The 19409-nt window shown below is 35.2% G+C and overlaps 1 protein-coding gene across 1 annotated transcript in view; it reads right to left on the bottom strand.

Annotated features, from left to right (window-relative positions):
* qm (geranylgeranyl pyrophosphate synthase quemao) overlaps positions 1-19409 on the bottom strand; it is a 196138-nt gene that overhangs the window by 96400 nt on the left and 80329 nt on the right. The window contains exon 6 of the mRNA XM_090395756.1: positions 10695-10796. Within this exon, the coding sequence (XP_090251882.1) occupies positions 10695-10796 (102 nt within the window). The remainder of the gene's footprint in view (positions 1-10694; positions 10797-19409) is intronic.

Here is a 19409-nt window from a genome sequence, read left to right as displayed (position 1 = left end):
TCGGTAATTTGCAACCGTAGTCTTAGATCCTCCTTTATGCAGTGAAACTGTTTTCCCCTCTTTCCACATCATCAGGACTAAACCAGACCCGAGACTCAGATTAAACAACATGGTCAAGGGCACTGATAATTCCTTAGCCGCTTCATGCAAAACCCGTGCCGGTATACCATCCAATCTCACACATGTATTCATATTAAGGTTCTGTAATAGACTATTCACCTCCGCTTCATTCATCACCATTCCCTTATAAACTAATGGTTCCTTCATTTTTTCAATGTCACCACCTGGATGATATACTTTTGCAAAGTGCTTGCTCAGTAACTCCACTATATCAACTGATTCAGTGACCTCCTTACCATCGTCATTCCTTAAAATCATTTTGCCGTGTACAGTTTTTTTTCTTGCTTGCAGCATAATGAAAGAACTGTTTGGGATTCTCTTTAGCTTGCATAGCTAGTTTCCTTTCATAATCTGCTTTTGCTTTTTTTACCACACTCGTTATCCTTCTAGCCTGCACTTTATACCGTTCTTGTGCCTGCAGGTCACCCCTTTCTTTAAATTCCCTCCACAGTTGTTTCTTTTTTTGCAGCTCAAGCTTAATGGTGTTATTCATCCATTTAATCCCTACTTGTTTTACTATTCAGACCCTAGGTATACAATCAGCCATAACCTCCTATAAATGCTCCTTGACCACTTCCCATGTGCTATCAATATCCAGCCCTTGCAGTTGTACATGCCATGGCACTGATCCAAGCAATCTCCTAAGCTTGTCATACTTGTCAGCATGGTAATCCCACATATACCCTGTCTTAATCGAAAATTCCATACCTTCAGCCACCTCCCAGGTCAAGACCTTATGATCACTCTCACCAATAGGTGGCAACATGGTCATATTCATTACAGTCAAATTCTGTGATGCTATTACCAGGTCAAGCACTCTCACACCCCTAGTATTTTCAATTACATGCTGTCTCAGATAGTTATCCCTTAATAATTGAATAAAATTCATTTCCTTCCTCACATGTGTCCTCTCCTCCCTCCAATCAATGTCACCATAGTTGAAATCCCCTATAATAATTACCCTCCTTCCACTCATTTCATCAATTTGTTTATGCATACTCTCCACCATCTATTCCATCACCTGGTCTGTAGCAGCACCCAACTGTATATTTTATTCTGCCAGTGTCAATCTCAAACGCCTCAAATGAGTTCTTTTCACTATCCTGCGATACAACTTCAATTCTCCTTGGCTGCAGTTCATCAGCTATCATCAATAACACCCCCCCCCCATTTTATTCTCTCTGTCCCTCCTAAACACACTATAACCTACACATCCTATCCCACTAACTATATCATCTTCCATCAGCCATGTTTCACTAATGCCAATAACCTGTGGCCAGGAAGAGCCAATCAAGGCCAAAAATTCTTCCTTCTTGTTCCTAATACTCCTGGCATTAGTATACATGAAATGCAGTGATCCCTTTGTCCCATCCCTATCTTGATGCATTATTCTAAATATCCCATTCCCATTTTTTGTCCTTAGTACTGGCTCGGGTACATTATATACATTCTTACACTCAACTGTCTCACTGATGTCCGCATATCCACCCCCCCCCTTGGTAGTTCTAGTTTCCCCTGGTTCTGCACATCCATTTTCACTTCATTCAGCAACAGTTTTTCCAGTCTCTGCACACCAAATCCATTCAAATGCAGGCCATCCATCTTGTATAAGTCCTTTCACCCATCAAACTCATTCCACACCACACTGTCTGCATAACCTGCGCATAATGTTATTTGGGATTATGGCCCTCCTTCTAAACTCCTCTCTGTCATACCGCGGCAATAGACTCACCATTCTAACTCCGTCACTCTTTTCTTTCGCTACCTTTAACATATATAATACTTTCAAGTCCTCTCTCCTCAATGAAACTCGGGCAAAACTAGAAACAGAACCCAATAAAGAAGCAACATTTCACAAAATAAATAACATGATCAAAAGTAAAATAAAAATACAGTCTAACATTACTCCCAACCTACAGAAAACTTTGATATCACTAAAAAAGAACCGACACATCATGATCACTAAAGCAGATAAAGGTGACAGTGGTCATAATAAATAAATCTGATTATCATAATAAAATAGCAGAAATTTTTAATGATCAAAACACATACCAGAAAATTCCAAACAACCCTACTCCTAACCTCATAAAACAGATTGTTAATGTAAACAAAGTTTGCACCTGAAGTATTTTCAGGACTGGGGCAACTCATACATAGTTGCCACAGTCCTGAAAATACTTCAGGCGAGCAAAATTTGTTTGTTTATATGGATAAAGGATAAAACCAAGTATATAATTTCTTGGTATCTTTAATTTATAGTATAACCAAGTGGAAAAACTTCCAACAGATTGATAATGTATTACATGATTTAAAAAATCAAAATAAGATAGATGAAACAATAATGAAAAAACAGTACCCCGGACTACTCGGGCTCCATAGATATTCAGACAAGTCAAAATTCACGAAGTAGGTTACCCAGTATGTTTGCTAATTTCATAAAAAAAAACAGTACATTACCTTTATCCAAATTTGTAGTAAAATTACTTACACCATTCTTAACCACATCTCAATTTATGATTAAAAATACCGATGACCCATTCCAAAAAATATCAAACCTTACTTTAACCCAAAAAGATGTCCTAACTTCACTTGATGCAACTGTGCTATATACCAACATTGATATCCCCAGATCATTAGATATAGTTCACACCTTACTTCAAGAAGACCATACTTTGGAATCATGTACAAAATTAACCACCAATGATATCTTAACCCTTATAAAATTAATAAACTTAGCAAATTTCTTTAAATTTAAACTATGATATCCAAATGATAGCCAAATTTTTGGACTCCCAATGGGCCAAAATATTAGTGGACAATTGGCCAACTATTTTTCTCACATCTGGAGTCTAAATTTATTACCCCCCCTTCCCCCCAGTATCACATTTTATGGTTGATATGTGGATGATGTATTTACAAGCTTCACTCAACGACTTTAGTAAGAGACCAAAGTGCACTATAGAATTAGAACATGAAAAATCAGTAAATTTCCTAAAAGCCATAAAAAAATATTCCATAAACCTACACACATCAGTAAATGCCTGCACTAATTCTTATCATCCCTATTCCATTAAAAAATTGGTTATTCTTTCACAATTTATAAACATGTACAAATCTTCAACCACCATCATCATCAGCATCATCATCAAATTCCTGCCATGTACCCTCAAGGGGTGTACAGGATATGACAGTACTACATGAAAAAATTACATCATTATTAACTTCCTATCTACAATTTTCCTCCAAATCAGTCTGTTACTTGTCAAGACTCCAACATTATCAGATCTTATATTTCTATCGTCTAAAGCACTTTGTACCGTATCAATCCACATATATCTTGGTCTTCCTCTGGGTCGTTTTCCTGCCAACCTGGCAGAGAACACTTGTTTTGCTAATCTTTCCTCTCCCATTCTATTTAAGTGACCATACCATCTGAGATTAGCTCTGCTAACACATTCTTGGATGCTGACAATGTCAAGTTCTTTCCTAATATCCTCATTTTAAATATGATATTGCCATTGATGCCATCTGTTCACGCCTCTAATCTTTCTCAGGACTCTCATATCTGCGGTCTCTAGTCTTTGGTCAAGTGTTTTACTTCTGACCCAGCTCTCAGATCCATAAGTTAAAATTGGTTTGAACACAGTCTTGTATACAGCTAATTTAGTGTTCCGACTAATTTCTTTCTTATTCCATATGAATTTATTCAATTGACTTCCCACGATACCAGCTTTGCTGATTCTGTTGTCTATTTCTATATTTAGTTTACCATCTTCAGTAAAAATTGTGCCTAAGTAGCTGAAATGTTTTACTTGTTCCACAGGTTCTCCATTCACAACACAGTTGACATTTTCAATGATTCTGCCTATTTTCATTGTCTTTGTCTTTTTATTGCTGACCTTCATACCATATCTATTACAACAGCTATTCAATTTAGTCAGAGAATCTTGCAGACTTGTAGCGGATTTATTTAGAAGTATAACATCATCCGCATAAAGCAAAGAGCTGACATTAACATCTCCAATTTTGATATCAGGTTTAATACCACATTCCTTCATAATGTGATACATATAGATAATGAATAACAGAGGGGATAATGTACATCCTTGTCTCACACCAGATTTAACATTAAACCATCTTCCTGTACTTCCTTCAATTCTAACTGCTGACTCACAACTCAAATAAAGACTAAGTATTGCTTGATATAATGCCCCATTGACACCATATAACTGCAGCGTATTGAATAGCTTCTCTCTTGGCACCTTGTCATATGCCTTTTCCAAATCGACAAAACTTAAATACAGATCTTTGTTATATTCCCATGCTTTCTCGACTATTTGTCGTAAAGTGAAGATCTGATCCTGACAGCCTCTATTTGGCCTGAATCCAGCTTGTTCTTCACCAAGCTTTTCTTCCACAATTCTTCTCAACCGTTTCTCAATTATACTTGCATAGATCTTGCCAGGAACACTCAGTAGAGAAATACCTCTGTAATTCTCACATTCAGTTTTATTTCCCTTTTTATATATGGGTACTATGAGAGCTCTACTCCAATCATCGGGAATTCGTCCCTCTGTCCAGGCTTTCTGAACTATGCAGTGCAGCCACTGTAAGACTCTTATACCACCATACTTCAGCATTTCTGGTCGAATATCATCTACTCCTGCTGCCTTTCCACATTTCAAGCCTTTGATGGCTTTTTCTACTTCAAGTATGGATATGTATTCCTGACTGCATGCCTGGTCAGTGTTTTTTATCAATGTGCTGTCATCACTGCTTGTTTCATTTAGCAGTTTTTCAAAGTAATTACTCCATACTTCAAGGATATCTTTTTCTCCTGTTTTCATTTCACCTTTACCATCTCTAATTCCTTTTACAGCACTCTTTCCTCCATTCCTAAGCTTCTTCAACAACCTCCAGAATATTTTGCCACCTTCTTGATATTTATTTTCTATATTCTTGCCAAAGTCCTCCCATGACTTTTGTTTAGCTAGTTTTACACACTGTTTCGCTTTCTTACATTTGTCTCTGTATTCTGTAAGAGTAAAAGCTTACTTATTTGCCAGGAACTTTTGATATGCTTTCTTCTTTTCCTTCACTGCCTCTTTAACTTCCTGTGTCCACCAGGGAGTTCTGATTTTTTTATCCTTGCACACAACCTCACCACATGCCTCTCTGGCAGAATCAATCAATGTTTCCTTTAGAGTTTGCCAGTGAATCTCCAAGGTTTGATTCCTGTTCTCAAACTCTTTCATTTTCTTTTCAATAATATTTCTGTATTTTAGTCTACAGTTCACATCTAAGAGCTGCTCAACTTTTATTCGCTTTAAAACTTTCTTACATGTTATTCTTTTCAATATGAAATTCAATTTTATCCTGCTCAAGACTAAATAGTGATCACTTCCAATTTCAAATCCTCTGTACACTCTGGTGTCCTGCACCAGGGAGAAAACATCACTATCAACAATAACATAGTCAATGAGACTTTTCTTATTCCTAGCCTCTTCTCTCCATGTGAATTTGTGCACATTTTTATGTTGGAACATGGTGTTAGTAATAACCAGTCCATGTCCTGAGCAGAAATCCAACAGATATTTGCCATTATTATTAGATTTGCTCTTTTCTCCAAATTTTCCCAAAATATTTTTGTATGTCTCACAATCATTTCCTACTCTACTATTTAGATCCCCAACAAGGACCAACTTTTCCTTTTTCATTGTGTCAGTTGCTTTTTCTAAAGCCTCAAAAAAATTCCTCCACTTCTACCTTAGTAGAACCTTCTGTGGGACCATAGGCACAAATAAGTCTCATTGTCCAGTTCCCCATTCTCATATTTGCCCACATTACTCTACTTGAGACTGACTGCCATTCAAGAAGATTAGCCTCGTATTTTGTGTTGAATACTATGGCTACTCCTTCTTTTCCTTGATTGTCATTGCCTGAATATAACATTTTGTATTTATTGCTCAGAAAGATCTCACCAGTTTTGGTCTTTTTTGTTTCAGTCACCCCTATTATGTCTATCTGGTACTTATCTAATTCCTCAGCTAGCTCCATTTCTTTGCCATTCAGGCTTCTTACGTTGATAGTACCGATCTTTAACTCTGGTGATGTTGAGTTGGGGTTTGTTTTCAGATTTGTTCCAGTAGCTGACTTTTCGCTGTTCGCCCTGGTTTCCTGGCGAAAACAACGGGGGCCTTGTTTAACCGGGCGACGCCCCAGCCGGCATGAAATTTTGTCATGTTGTACCATCATTTTTTATTTTGGTTTAACCAATAAGAATACAATTTGGTCGGCTAAATCCCAAATTGCCAGCACATTCTCGTTCGTTCAGTATCAAAGTAGATACCCAACAGGGTGCACCACGAGAAGGTGAGGATTGGACATTAGGTCAGAAGCCCTGGTCAGTTCTCCGCATTCCTTTAAAGGCTATGTGGAGGTCTCCTCTCAGTTATACAGCTTTGACCCTTAAGCACCCCATCTTCAACCACAAGTTATCTTATTAAAGAGATTAAAAAATTAACAGTTTCAAAAACCAAAATGATTATGCAATTAATAAATTATGCTAAAACAGCCAAAAATTCATTTGACCAGTCCTATAATCAAAGAAAAATTTACAAAAAGATAAAATTACAAAACCGTCATACATCCATAATACATACTTAAACATACTGAATATAAATTTGAAATTTACTACCCAACGCTATCTGAAAACTAGATTCATATAACGTTGGGAAACTGACTAAAGATTTGAAGCAGATATCACCACCAGGTAATGAGCATGATATGGTCATTTTAAGAGGAGAGGTAGAAAAAGCAATGGGACGGCTAAAACACAACAAGAGTCCTGGTAACGATAACATTAATGGAGAAATGATTAAATATGGTGGTGAAAGAATGGTTACAGAAATGCACCAACTATGTAATATGGTATGGAAAGAAGGGAAAATGCCAGAGGAGTGGGTGGTGAAATCAATATTAGTAACATTATACAAGAAAGGAAATAAGCTAGAATGTAAAAATTATAGAACAATTGCCTTGATAAGTCACCTTGGTAAAGTGATGATGATCACATTGACAGAAAGACTGAGAACACAATTGGAAGCATACCATGCAGATGAGCAAGCAGGATTTAGGAAGGATAGAACTACAATTCAACAGATTTTGACAATGAGGTTAATAGCAGAGAAAGCTAGGAGAAAAAAAAAAACATATATACTTGCTTTGTTGATTTTCATAAAGCATTTGACAGTATTGACCAGAAAGTGACATTAGCAGTTCTGGAATCCTATGGAACTGATAAAAAAACTAATAGCTATATTAAAAGATGTTTATCAGAATGCAGTTGCAGCAGTTAGAATAGGCATTTTCATCGCACATTTAGAAAGAGCAATGGACAAACTGAAGGACGATGCCAAAGGAATATCTCTGCACGGAATGAGAATTAACAATCTGAGATTTGCAGATGACATTGTTATTATTGAAGAAGACGAAAGAGAACTACAAAAAACACTGAAACTGTTAAATGAGGAAAGGAAGAGATTTGGACTTGTTATGAACTTGGAAAAAACAAAGACAATGGCATTTGGTGAGAAGAACATGCAACAAAAGATCCAAGTGGATGGAACTGATATAGAAAATGTAGAACAATTCACATATTTGGGAAGTAAACTGACATATGACTTGGACTGTAAAAAAGAAATAAAGATCAGGATTGCAAAGGAAAGAACAAATCTGAAGGCCATGGATAACATCTGGAAAAGTAAAGTGATCAGCCTGCAAACAAAGCTAAGAGTACTAGAAACATGCATCTTCAGCGGTGTACTGTATGGATCTGAAACGTGGGTGATAAATGAAGAATCAAGAAAAAGAATTTTGGCATTTGAAAGACTTGTTACAGGAAGATTCTAAGAATAGGATGGGTACAGAAAATCACCAATGAAGAGCTCTATCAGAAGATACAACCAAAACAAAATCTAATGCAGAAGATTATAAAACAGAAGCTGTAATTATTTGGACACATCTGTAGAATGAGTGAGGACCGGAAGATAAAGACATTTATAAACATAAAAAATGATGTTTGGTATTTTGGATGGTTTAAGCAGAAGAGGTAGACCATAAAGAGAATGGATACATGATATAAAAGACTGGTGCGGAATGGGTGTACAAAAACTGTGACACTGTGCACTGGACAAAGAAAGGTGGAAGAAGATAGTGAAGCAGGCATCGGACATCAACAGGCAGTGAGCCCATGGTTCGTGATGATGATGAATATACATTAGTTTTCACTACCAATCATAAATTGATCACCTTCTTAAAACTCACCAAACTTTACTCACACAAAAAAATATTGGAATACTACAATGTGGTATATAAATTTCCTTGTCAACATGATTGCAAAGTTACTTACACAAGCTTGACGATCGGATCGCTATGATTGAAGCTACAAGTACACTTTCGCAATTGTAACATACCCATTCTGGACTATCTAAGTAAAGAGAAGAACAAAAACCAAAACAAGAATAAAAAATTAAATACCAGAAAAAACTGAAATCGTGATTCACATGCTTGAACAGAATCACACTCCACAAATTGAGAAAGCCATTCATAGTTGACATGCAAAACAACTTCAGAAACCCTACCCACAAAGTATGACTGGAATTCCCTAACTGTCTACCACCCCCCTACATGATTTCAGAAACTCCTCTTATAGCTTATTATTCATTTTGAGAGTTCTGTTCATATTGATATTAAATTTCCCCATGTTGTTGTATCAAAAATTTTAGGGTAAATACAAGGATCCGTCAAAGGTATGTCAAAAATTACTTTTTTTTAAATATCATTTCTTTTCCATTTTTAATATATGTTTGAACATACACCATTCATATTTTAATTTTAACCAGTAAAAAAGCCAATGGTTTAATACTATGGGTGCTCCTTTAGAAAATAAGCAAAAGGTGTTATAAATCTTGAGTAGCGATAGCATTCAAACACCACACATTAAGATACATTTTCTGATTGGAAACTTTCAAATAATTATGCGAGACAAAAACTTCAAAAAAGAGAAATGAACAATGAAACTTTTTTTTTTTTTTTGTTCCTATGGTCCAACAGAAGGTTCTCCTAAGGAAGAAGTGGGAATTTTGAGTCATTAGAGTAAGCAGCTGACAATGAATAAAAAAAAAGTGGTCCTTGTTGGAGATTTAAACAGCAGAATAGGAGATTAATCCCACCAGACATAGAAATTTTGGAAAAATCTGGAGGAAAGGACAAAACTAATAATAAAGGTAAGTACCTGCTAGATTCTGCTCAGGATATAGACTAGTCATTACAAACACATGTTCAATAAAAAGATGTGCACTAGCTCACATGGAAAGAAGACAAGAAATAAGAAAAGCCTAATTGACTATGTTATTGTTGATATATTTTCATATTAATTCAGGATACAATAGTATACAAAGTAAGAATGCAGTGAATATTTATTTTTGCTTCAGTATTTGGCCAATATGACTGGACAAAGAAAAATTCCTTTTACATACATCATAACAAACACAATGAAATGGAAAAAGCTTCCCCTTATCATGCATCACTTTATACAAAGACTTTGTTGCATTTGCTATAGGTGCTTTTTTCCTCCTTTTTTTTTGGTGTTTTTATTTTGGTTTATATTATGCAGTCTTAAGTTTTTTATATTATGGAGTATTAAAATCTGTCTTAAAATATTAAAAAAAAAAAAAAAAAAAAGTACAAAATATCTCGGTGACAGGAAAAAGGGAAGTACATATCTATGATTAATCATACAAAAATGCAAGCATAGTGATAATGAATCTGTAAAAGGAAATGAAACTGAAATATCAGCCCATAATGCAAGAACAGGTAAGCAATCAGCAGCGAAAGTAAAGCCACCAAAAGAAGTTACTCTACTGCATTTCCGAGCATATGCAAAAATGATGTTGAGCATTACTAGCCAATCAATAGAGAGCACAAAGAGAACTGATTTTTTCTGTATCTTCAACATATGGAGATTCAACAAAAATTAGAAGTTTAAAGGAACATCCTTTAAACATACCTGTTCCTATACCTGTATTGGTATGGGAACAGTTTGCTGGTGGTTATATAGCTAAACTCGTAAATCAGAAAACTATTCTGATACCATGAATCATAGAAATCGAAGACTTAAAAAGGTAGAAATAAAGTTGTGAACTTGGAATTAAACTGTGGTTGTCCATTTCTTTAAAAAATCACTTAAGCATTACAATTTATATATTATTTGGCTCAAATGAACAAGTTAAGAATTTTTGGAATCGCCTTCATATCAGTAGGAGAATAAAAATATCATGATGAAATTACAAAATTTAAAAAATGTTTATCACCTGCATGCTTAACCTCAGTTTGGTATCTTTATCCATACAAATTATCAGAAGGATGCAACTTGAGCATTTATAGGTCTGTTTCTTATTTTTATAATATTGCATTAGGTGATTACTTTATGTAATTATTAACAATCAATAAAATCTCTAATGAAATGCTAGCTACTGAGAAACAAAGTTCAATTATATAAAACAAGGACTTACTTCTTTTAACCATATGCTTATAATCTTCTTCTGATGGACATATATAGTTATCTCTCCAATAAATTTCCATGCCTTGTCCACGATGAAGTTCTAATAACTGCTCTAAGAAATTAAATAAGCTTGTAATTAAAGAAATAACTAACTAATGTTAATAATGATCAGAAAAGTATTTAAAAATTTGATTAAGAAGCATAATACTGTCTGCATGTACCACAAATACCAAACACAAATCAGCCTATACCTTGTTTTTTTTTTTTCAGTGATAATTTCAAGATTGTTTAAATTCTTCTCATCTGTTCATGGCAGGTTGAGTTCTTCAAAGACGAATTTTTGCCATTTCTTTCTGTCGGCTGTCTTTTTATGAAGTTCTATTACAGAGTTTAAGTGGATACTTTCTTTGATGCTGTCAATCAATCTCTTTCTTGGTCTTCATCTGCTGGGCTGTCCTTCAATTCTGTTATTTAATAATATGTTTGGCAGTCTTTCTGGGTTCATTCTTGAAACATGTCCAAACCAGTGTGGTTGGCTTTTTTTTTAGTACTGTAATTATCTTATCTTTAAAGTTAAGTTCGTCTCTGACTTTTTCATTTGTTTTTCTTTCTGTCCAGTTTGTTCTATTGATTTTTCTCAGGCTTTTCATTTCAAAAGCATCGAGTTTATCCATTTCTTCCCCCCCCCCCTTAAAATCCAACATTCTGAGCCATAGAGTACTATGGGAAATATCATTGTTTTTTGCTTAATCTTTTATTGCTCCATATTTTTTGTAGTCTGCCTATTGTTATCCAACCATTACATTATGGAGACAACTACCATGTTAGAGCAAAACTTTAGTTTAATAATATAAATTAAAATGAACACTCGACGTTTCAACTTTCATATCAAGGTCATCATCTGGAGCATACATATATATACAGAGAAACAAGCTGCACTACAATCTACATGGTTTGCTAAAGTTACTGACCAACCATTACAACAATTATTGGCCTGACTCCTGGTGAAAAATGTGTCTTTTTATTTTTAACATATAGGGATTGTACTTCCAGTTTCGCCAATATAAGGTAATTTGTTCTATAGGAGAAGAATTATGTCACTGATTGAGACAATTCTTCTCCTACAGAACAAATTTCAGCCCGACATTATGGCCCTTTTTTATCCACGTACTACATTCTGGTCACTTCATGTGGCAAAATAAATTTTACCTACAAAAAGAAGGTACGGCCATGCACGCACCACCCCCAATTGCTAACTTTTATATGGAAGCTTTTGAGCAAGTGCTCTTGATTCCTTTACTCTAAAACCTACAGTGTGGCTTAGATAAGTTGATAATGTTTTCGTTATCTGGTCACACGGTCAAGAAACATTAAACACATTCCTTAGTCACCTGAACAAACAAAATGAACGCATACAATTTACTATCGAAATTGAAAATCAGAATTCGCTCACATTCCTGGATGCACTGGTCACGTCTTCCCTTGGGCATTCTATCCTTCATCGTTTACTGCAAACCGACACATACTGTCCAATATAGATGCATGCTAACTCATATCATCACCCATCGCAAAAATTTGGAGTCATTAACACTCTTAAACACAGAGTTATAACAATTTGTTCTAATCAACAAACTCTTAAACAAGAGCTAAAGATTATTAGCAACACATTTATAAATAATGGCTATAAAAATCTGAAAGCACACCCCAACTCAGCATCACCAGAGTTAAAGATCGGTACTATCAACATAAGAAGCCTGAATGGCAAAGAACTGGAGCTAGCTGATGAATTAGAAAAGTACCAGATCGACATAAAAGGGGTGCCTGAAACAAAAAACAGAAAAACTGGTGAGATCTTTCTGAACAATAAATACAATATGTTATATTCATGAAATGACAATCAAGGAAAAGAAGGAGTAGTCATAGTATTCAACACAAACTACAAGGCAAATCTTCTCGAATGGTAGGCATTCACAAGTAGAGTGATGTGGGGCAAATATCAGAATGGGGAATTGAACAATGAGACTTATTTGTGCCTATGGTCCCACAGAAGGTTCTACTAAGGTAGAAGTGGAGGAATTTTTTGATGCTTTAGAAAAAGCAACTGACACAATGAAAAAGGAAAAGTTGATCCTTGTTGGGGATCTAAATAGCAGAGTAGGAAATGATTGTCAGACATACAAAAATATTTTGGGAAAATTTGGAGAAATGAGCAAAGCCAATAATAATGGGAAATACCTGTTGGATTTCTACTCAGGATATTCACTGGTTATTACTAACACCATGTTCCAACATAAAATTGTGCACAAATTCACATGGAGAGAAGAGGCAAGGAATAAGAAAAGTCTCATTGACTATGTTATTGTTGATAGTGATGTTTTCTCCCTGGTGCAGGACACCAGAGTGTACAGAGGATTTAAAATTGGAAGCAATCACTATTTAGTCTTGAGCAGGATAAAATTGAATTTCGTAATGAAATAACATGTAAGAAAGTTTTAAAGTGAATAAATGTCGAGCAGCTCTCAGATGTGAACTGTAGACTAAATTACACAAAGGTTATTGAAGAAAAAATTAAAGAGTTTGAGAACAGGAATCAAACCTTGGAGATTCAGTGGCAAGCCTTGAAGAAACCCTGATTGATTCAGTTAGAGCAGCATGTGGTGAATTTGTCTGCAAGGATAGAAAAAAACTTAAGGAGGAAGTGCAGGAAAAGAAGAAAGCATATCAAAAGTTCCTGGCAAATAAGTCAGCTTGTGCTCTTAAAGCATACAGAGACAAATGCAAGAATGCTAAACACCATGTAAAACTAGCTAAACAAAAGTCATGGGAGGACTTTGGCAAGAACACAGAAAATAAATATCAAGAAGTTGGCAAAATATTCTGGAGGTTGTTGAAGAAACTTAGAAATGGAGCAAAGAGTGCTGTAAAAGAAGAGAGTATTAGAGATGATAAAGGTGACATCAAAACAGGAGAAAAAGATATTCTTGAAGTATGGAGTAATTACTTTTAAAAACTGCTAAATGAAACAAGCAGTGATGACAGCACAGTGGTAAAAAACACTGATCAGTCATGCAGTCAGGAATACATATCCATACATGAAGAAAAAAGCCATCAAAGGCTTGAAATGCAGAAAGGCAGCAGGAGTAGATGATATTCGATCAGAAATGCTGAGGTATGGTGGTATAAAAGTCTTACAGTGGCTGCACTGCATAGTTCAGAAAGCCTGGACAAAGGGACAAATTCCTAATGATTGGAGTAGAGCTCTAATAGTATCCATTTATAAAAAGGGAAATAAAACTGAATGTGAGAATTAGAGAGGTATTTCCCTACTGAGTGTTCCTGACAAGATCTGTGCAAGCATAATTGAGAAACGGTTGAGAAGGATTGTGGAAGAAAAGCTTGGTGAAGAACAAGCTGGATTCAGGCCAAATAGAGTCTGTCAGGATGAGATCTTCACTTTATGACAAATAGTTGAGAAAGCATGGGAATATAACAGATCTGTATTTAAGTTTTGTCCATCTGGAAAAGGCATATGACAAGGTGCCAAGAGAGAAGCTATTCAATACGCTACAGTTATATGGTGTCAATGGAGCATTATATCAAGCAATACTTAGTCTTTATTTCAGTTGTAAGTCAGCAGTTAGAATTGAAGGAAGTACAGGAATATGGTTTAATATTAAATCTGGTGTGAGACAAGGATGTACATTATCCCCACTGTTATTCATTATCTATATGTATCACATTATGAAGGAAAGTGGTATTAAACATGATATCAGAATTGGAGATGTTAATGTCAGCTCTTTGCTTTATGTGGACGATGTTATACTTCTAAATAAATCTGCTACAAGTTTGCAAGATTCCTTGACTAAATTGAATCACTGCTGTAATAGATATGGTATGAAGGTCAGCATTAAAAAGACAAAGACAATGAAAATAGGAAGAATTGTTGAAAATGTCAACTGTGTTGTAAACGGGGAACTTGTGGAACAGGTAAAATATTTCAACTACTTAAGCACGATTTTTACTGAAGATGGTAAATTAAATATGAAAATAGACAACAGAATCAACAAAGCTGGTACGGTAGGAAGTCAACTGAATAAATTCATATGGAATAAGAGAGAAATTAGTCAGAACACTAAATTAGCTGTATACAAGACAGTGTTCAAACCAGTTTTAACTTATGGATCTGAAAGCTGGATCAGAAGTAAAACACTTGACCAAAGACTAGAGACCGTAGATATGAGAGTCCTGAGAAAGATTAGAGGTGTGAACAGATGGCATCAATGGCAATATCATATTAAAAACCATTATATTAAGAAAGAACTTGACATTGTCGGCATCCAGTAATGCATTAGCAGAGCTAATCTCAGGTGTTATGGTCACTTAAATAGAATTGGCGAGGATAGATTAGCAAACCAAGTGTTCTCTGCTAGGTTGGCAGGAAAACGACCCAGAGGAAGACCACGATATAGGTGGATTGATACAGTAAAAAGTGCCTTAGACGATAGAAATATAAGATCTGATAATGATAATATTGGAGTCTTGACAAGTAATAGACTGATTTGGAGGAAAATTGTAGATAGGAAGTTAGTAATGATGTAAATTTTTCATGTAGTACTATCATATCCTGTACACCCCCTTCAGGGTACATGTCAGGAATTTGATGATGAAGTTCTTCATTAAACTTCATCAAAAAGGAATATAGATTATAGTAAAACCATAGCCTTCTCATACATTAAAAGGTTATCAGAAAAAATCTATAGAATCCTATACCATTATAATCTTAATGCCACTTTTAAACCACCTATAAAATTAAAACACAGATTCAACTCCTCTAAGGATCCTCTCCTCCCATTGGCACATCCTGGAGTTTATTGCATCTACTACACCTGTAACTTACCTTATATTGGTGAAACTGGACGTACAATCCCTATATGTAAAAAAGAACACAAAAGACACATTAAAAATGACAATTTTGGTGAAGCACGCCTTTCAGATCATGCTCTCAACGCCCTATACCAAATTGATTGGAAAAGTACTTGCTCTTTACATCATACAAAAACCTGGTATGAAAGAAAATTTAAAGAAGCCTGTGAAATTCTGATTAACCACCTTTATCTCAATAATAATGGTGGCATAAAAATTCCAAGAATTTGGATGGCACATATTCAGCCTACTTAGTATCTGGCATACTTTAGAACTTTAAGCAATTTTCAGTTTTTATTTGAAATAATTCCATACAATTGGTTGAAATTTATATGTATAATCACATAGTTTTATTTATATATATACTATGGGGGCTCTCCCCCCTGGTGCCTATGGCACCCCCCCCCAAGTTCCAGGATGGTAAGCCGGTAAGAACTGGTAAAACAAAAAACATTACATAAAAACGTTTCAAATTTCAGTTTATCATTTTATATATATAGAATAGATTATATATACACACACAAACATGTTGCTCTCCAGCCCAATTTAATTTTGTAACCTAATAGATAATAATAATAGGACTCTAGCTTTGATATAGTAAAGGTTTTTTTTTTTTTCACCAGAGGTCAGGCCAATAATTGTTGTAACAGTTGGTCAGTAACTTTAGAAAACCATGTAGATTGTAGTGCAGCTTGTTTCTCTGTGTGTATGCTTCAGATGATGTCCTTGATATGAAGGTCGAAACGTCAAGTGTTCATTTTGATTTATATTAAACTGAAGTTTTGCTCTAACATGGTAGTTGTCTCCATAATTTTCTATAATGTATTCTGATCACCATGTAAGCATGAAAGAAAAAAAAAGTTATCCATCCATTATTGATTCTGTATTTTATAGTTTCGAAATAGTCTAGATCTTCAGTGATCATCGATCCTAGGTAATTGAATTGCCTTACTTGTTCTATATTGTTGCTTCCTCTTTTCATTTGAATTTTTTCTCTTTTTCTTTCTATTAGTTTCATTTTACTAAAATTGATTTTCATATTTGTTACTTGTTTGATGCAGCTTGGTCAAGATATGTTCTAGTTTCCCTTGGCTGTCTGTAGTGATAACTGTTTTTTTCAGCATACTTTAAATGTGTTATATTTCTTCCATTTACAGTTATGTCTTCACACATCTGTCGTCCTTCATCTACTATTTCTTTTAGGTACAGGCTGAATAAATATGGTAATGATGGGCAGCCTTGCATAACTCCTTTTTTAAAATTGCTATTTGATCTGTGTCTATGTTTTTGCATTTCACTATTGCTTGTAGTGAAATACTTTTGTTTGTGAATAGTAATTTTTGATACAATTTAATAGGTATTTGTCGAACTCTCTGTTTTCTAGAATTTTAATGAGTTTGCTTCTGTTTATTGAGTCAAAAGCTTGTTTGAACTCAATAAAACAGCAGTAGAATTTTTTTATTTTTGTCTCTCATAAGATCTAATGATCTGTTTAATATGAAAAATTGCATCTATTGTGCTTCTATTTGTAAATCTCATTTGCTCTTCTTCCATCTGTATTTCATAGGAATGTTTAACTCTTGTTTTGAAGAAACCTGATGAATATTTTATAGCAGTGGCTTAGAAGATGGTGATAGGTCTATAGTTAGTGCAGTATCTGACATCTCCTTTTTTGTGGATGGGTATGATCTGGCCTGTTGTCCATTCTGTTGGTAAATTTCCGATCTTTAGTATTTTGTTGAACAGTTGCCTTAGTAGCCAGAAGTTCTTTATGAATGTTGTCTATGGCTGGTGCTTTATTATTTTTCATTTGTTTGATTGCTTTATGTATTTCTTCATTTAGTATGTCTTTTGTGTCAGAAGTTTCTTCTGGGTTGAAGGCATCTTGATCTATGTTTTCTTCAGCTGTGAATGTTTCTTTTGTTTCACTGCTACTTATTGGTTTCATCTCTTTTTCCAATATTGAAACTGGGTTGGGCAAGTATCTAGTTATCTCTAATTATTTCATAAACAGTCTTGGAGTCGCATTTTTGGTATTCTTCTTCACACATTCCTACTTTTTCTTCTAAATATGTGATTTTTGCTAATCTGCATTTTTTGTCTATTTCTTTTTCAAATTTTTATATAATATTCTATTTTCTTCATTATCTTCTTTTGAGAGTTTACTCTTGTCTGGTAGCTCAGGTGTTTTGTTGCTGTTTCTTTACCTTTTTCCCAAGACTAGACTCCAAGACTGGACCTAAAGCAAGATTATTTAATTTTTTTTTCAATGTTCTCTGATGGTTAGATCTGGTCAAGTTATTGGAAGTTTATTTTGCACTTGCTTAGACTATAATAAATTGAGTTGAATCCTTTATCCAAGTGTAAGCAAACAAAATTTGTGCCTGAAAATATCTTCAGGACTGGGGCAAGGTGGTACATCTGTTGGCAACTCGTAGCAAAGGTGGACCAAGCTCTCATCACTCCTTGTCTCAGTATCTCCCATAATACAAGCACATCTCCTTGAAGACATGTATACTGCTATGCATTAAGGGAAGGGCCATTACCCAGACCGGTTTCGACTTTTTTTGAGTCTGCCTCCCTCGTCAGTGGGAGGCAGACCCAGAGTGGTGATACTAAGGTAGAAGCAATGGAGAGGTCATATTTACCTATACGAGTTGCCAACAGGTGTACCACTTTATTATTAAATTACTCTGGATTTAGAGAAAGATGTTGGAAGTTTATTTTGTACTTGGTTAGTCTATAATAAATTTAGTTTAATCCTTTATCTAAGTGTAAGCAAACAAAGGTTATGCCTGAAAATATCTTCAGAACTGAGGTAAGGTGGTACACCTGTTGGCAACTCGTAGCAAAGGTGGACCAAGCTCTCATCACTCATTGTCTCAGTATCACCCATAAATCCAGAGTAATTTAATAATAAGGTTGTACACCTGTTGGCAATTTGTGTAGGTAAATATGACCTCTCCATTGCTTCTGCCTTAGTACCACCACTCTGGGTCTGCCTCCCACTGACGAGACCACAATAAAGATCGCAACCGGTCTGGGTAGTGGCCCTTAATGCAACTCTTATAGGTAAAGCAGTATACATGTTTGCAAGATGTGCTTTGCATTATGGGAGATACTGAGACAAGGAGTGCTAAGAGCTTGGTCCACCTTTGTTACGAGTTGCCAACAAATGTACCTTATCTCAGTCCTGAAGATATTTTCAGGCACAAACTTTGTTTGCTTACACTTGGATAAAGGATTAAACTAAATTTATTATGGTCTAACCAAGTGCAAAATAAACTTCCAACATCTTTCTCTAAATCCAGAGTAATTTAATAATAAGGTGGTACACCTATTGGCAACTCGTATAGGTAAATATGACCTCTCCATTGCTTCTGCCTTAGTATCACTACTCTGGGCCTGCCTCCCCCTGATGAGACCTCAATAAAGGTTGAAACCGGTCGGTAGTGGCCCTTCCCTTAATGCATAGCAGTATACATATCCGCAAAGAGATGTGCTTTGCATTATGGGAGATACTGAGACAAGGAGTGATGACAGCTTGGTCCACCTTTGCTACAAGTTGCCAACAGATGCACCACCTTACATCAGTCCTGAAGATATTTTCAGGTGCAAACTTTGTTTGCTTACACTTGGATAAAGGATTAAACCAAATTTATTATTCTGGTCAAGTTATCATTGAGTTTTGAGATATCTATCTTCTTTTGTTTTTGGTAGTTTATTCTCTTTCTTTTGAAACTGATTTTTAGTTTGGCTGATAGTAGTTCATGATCCATATCCATGTCAATCTTTTTTTAAT

Source organism: Typopeltis vanoorti, chromosome 7 (genome assembly GCF_054136105.1).
Source record: "Typopeltis vanoorti isolate ZY-2024b chromosome 7, IOZ_Tvanoo_1.0, whole genome shotgun sequence".
Lineage (NCBI taxonomy): Eukaryota > Metazoa > Arthropoda > Arachnida > Uropygi > Thelyphonidae > Typopeltis > Typopeltis vanoorti.
Note: the sequence above shows the minus strand (reverse complement) of the source record. Positions and strands in the feature narration are given on the sequence as shown.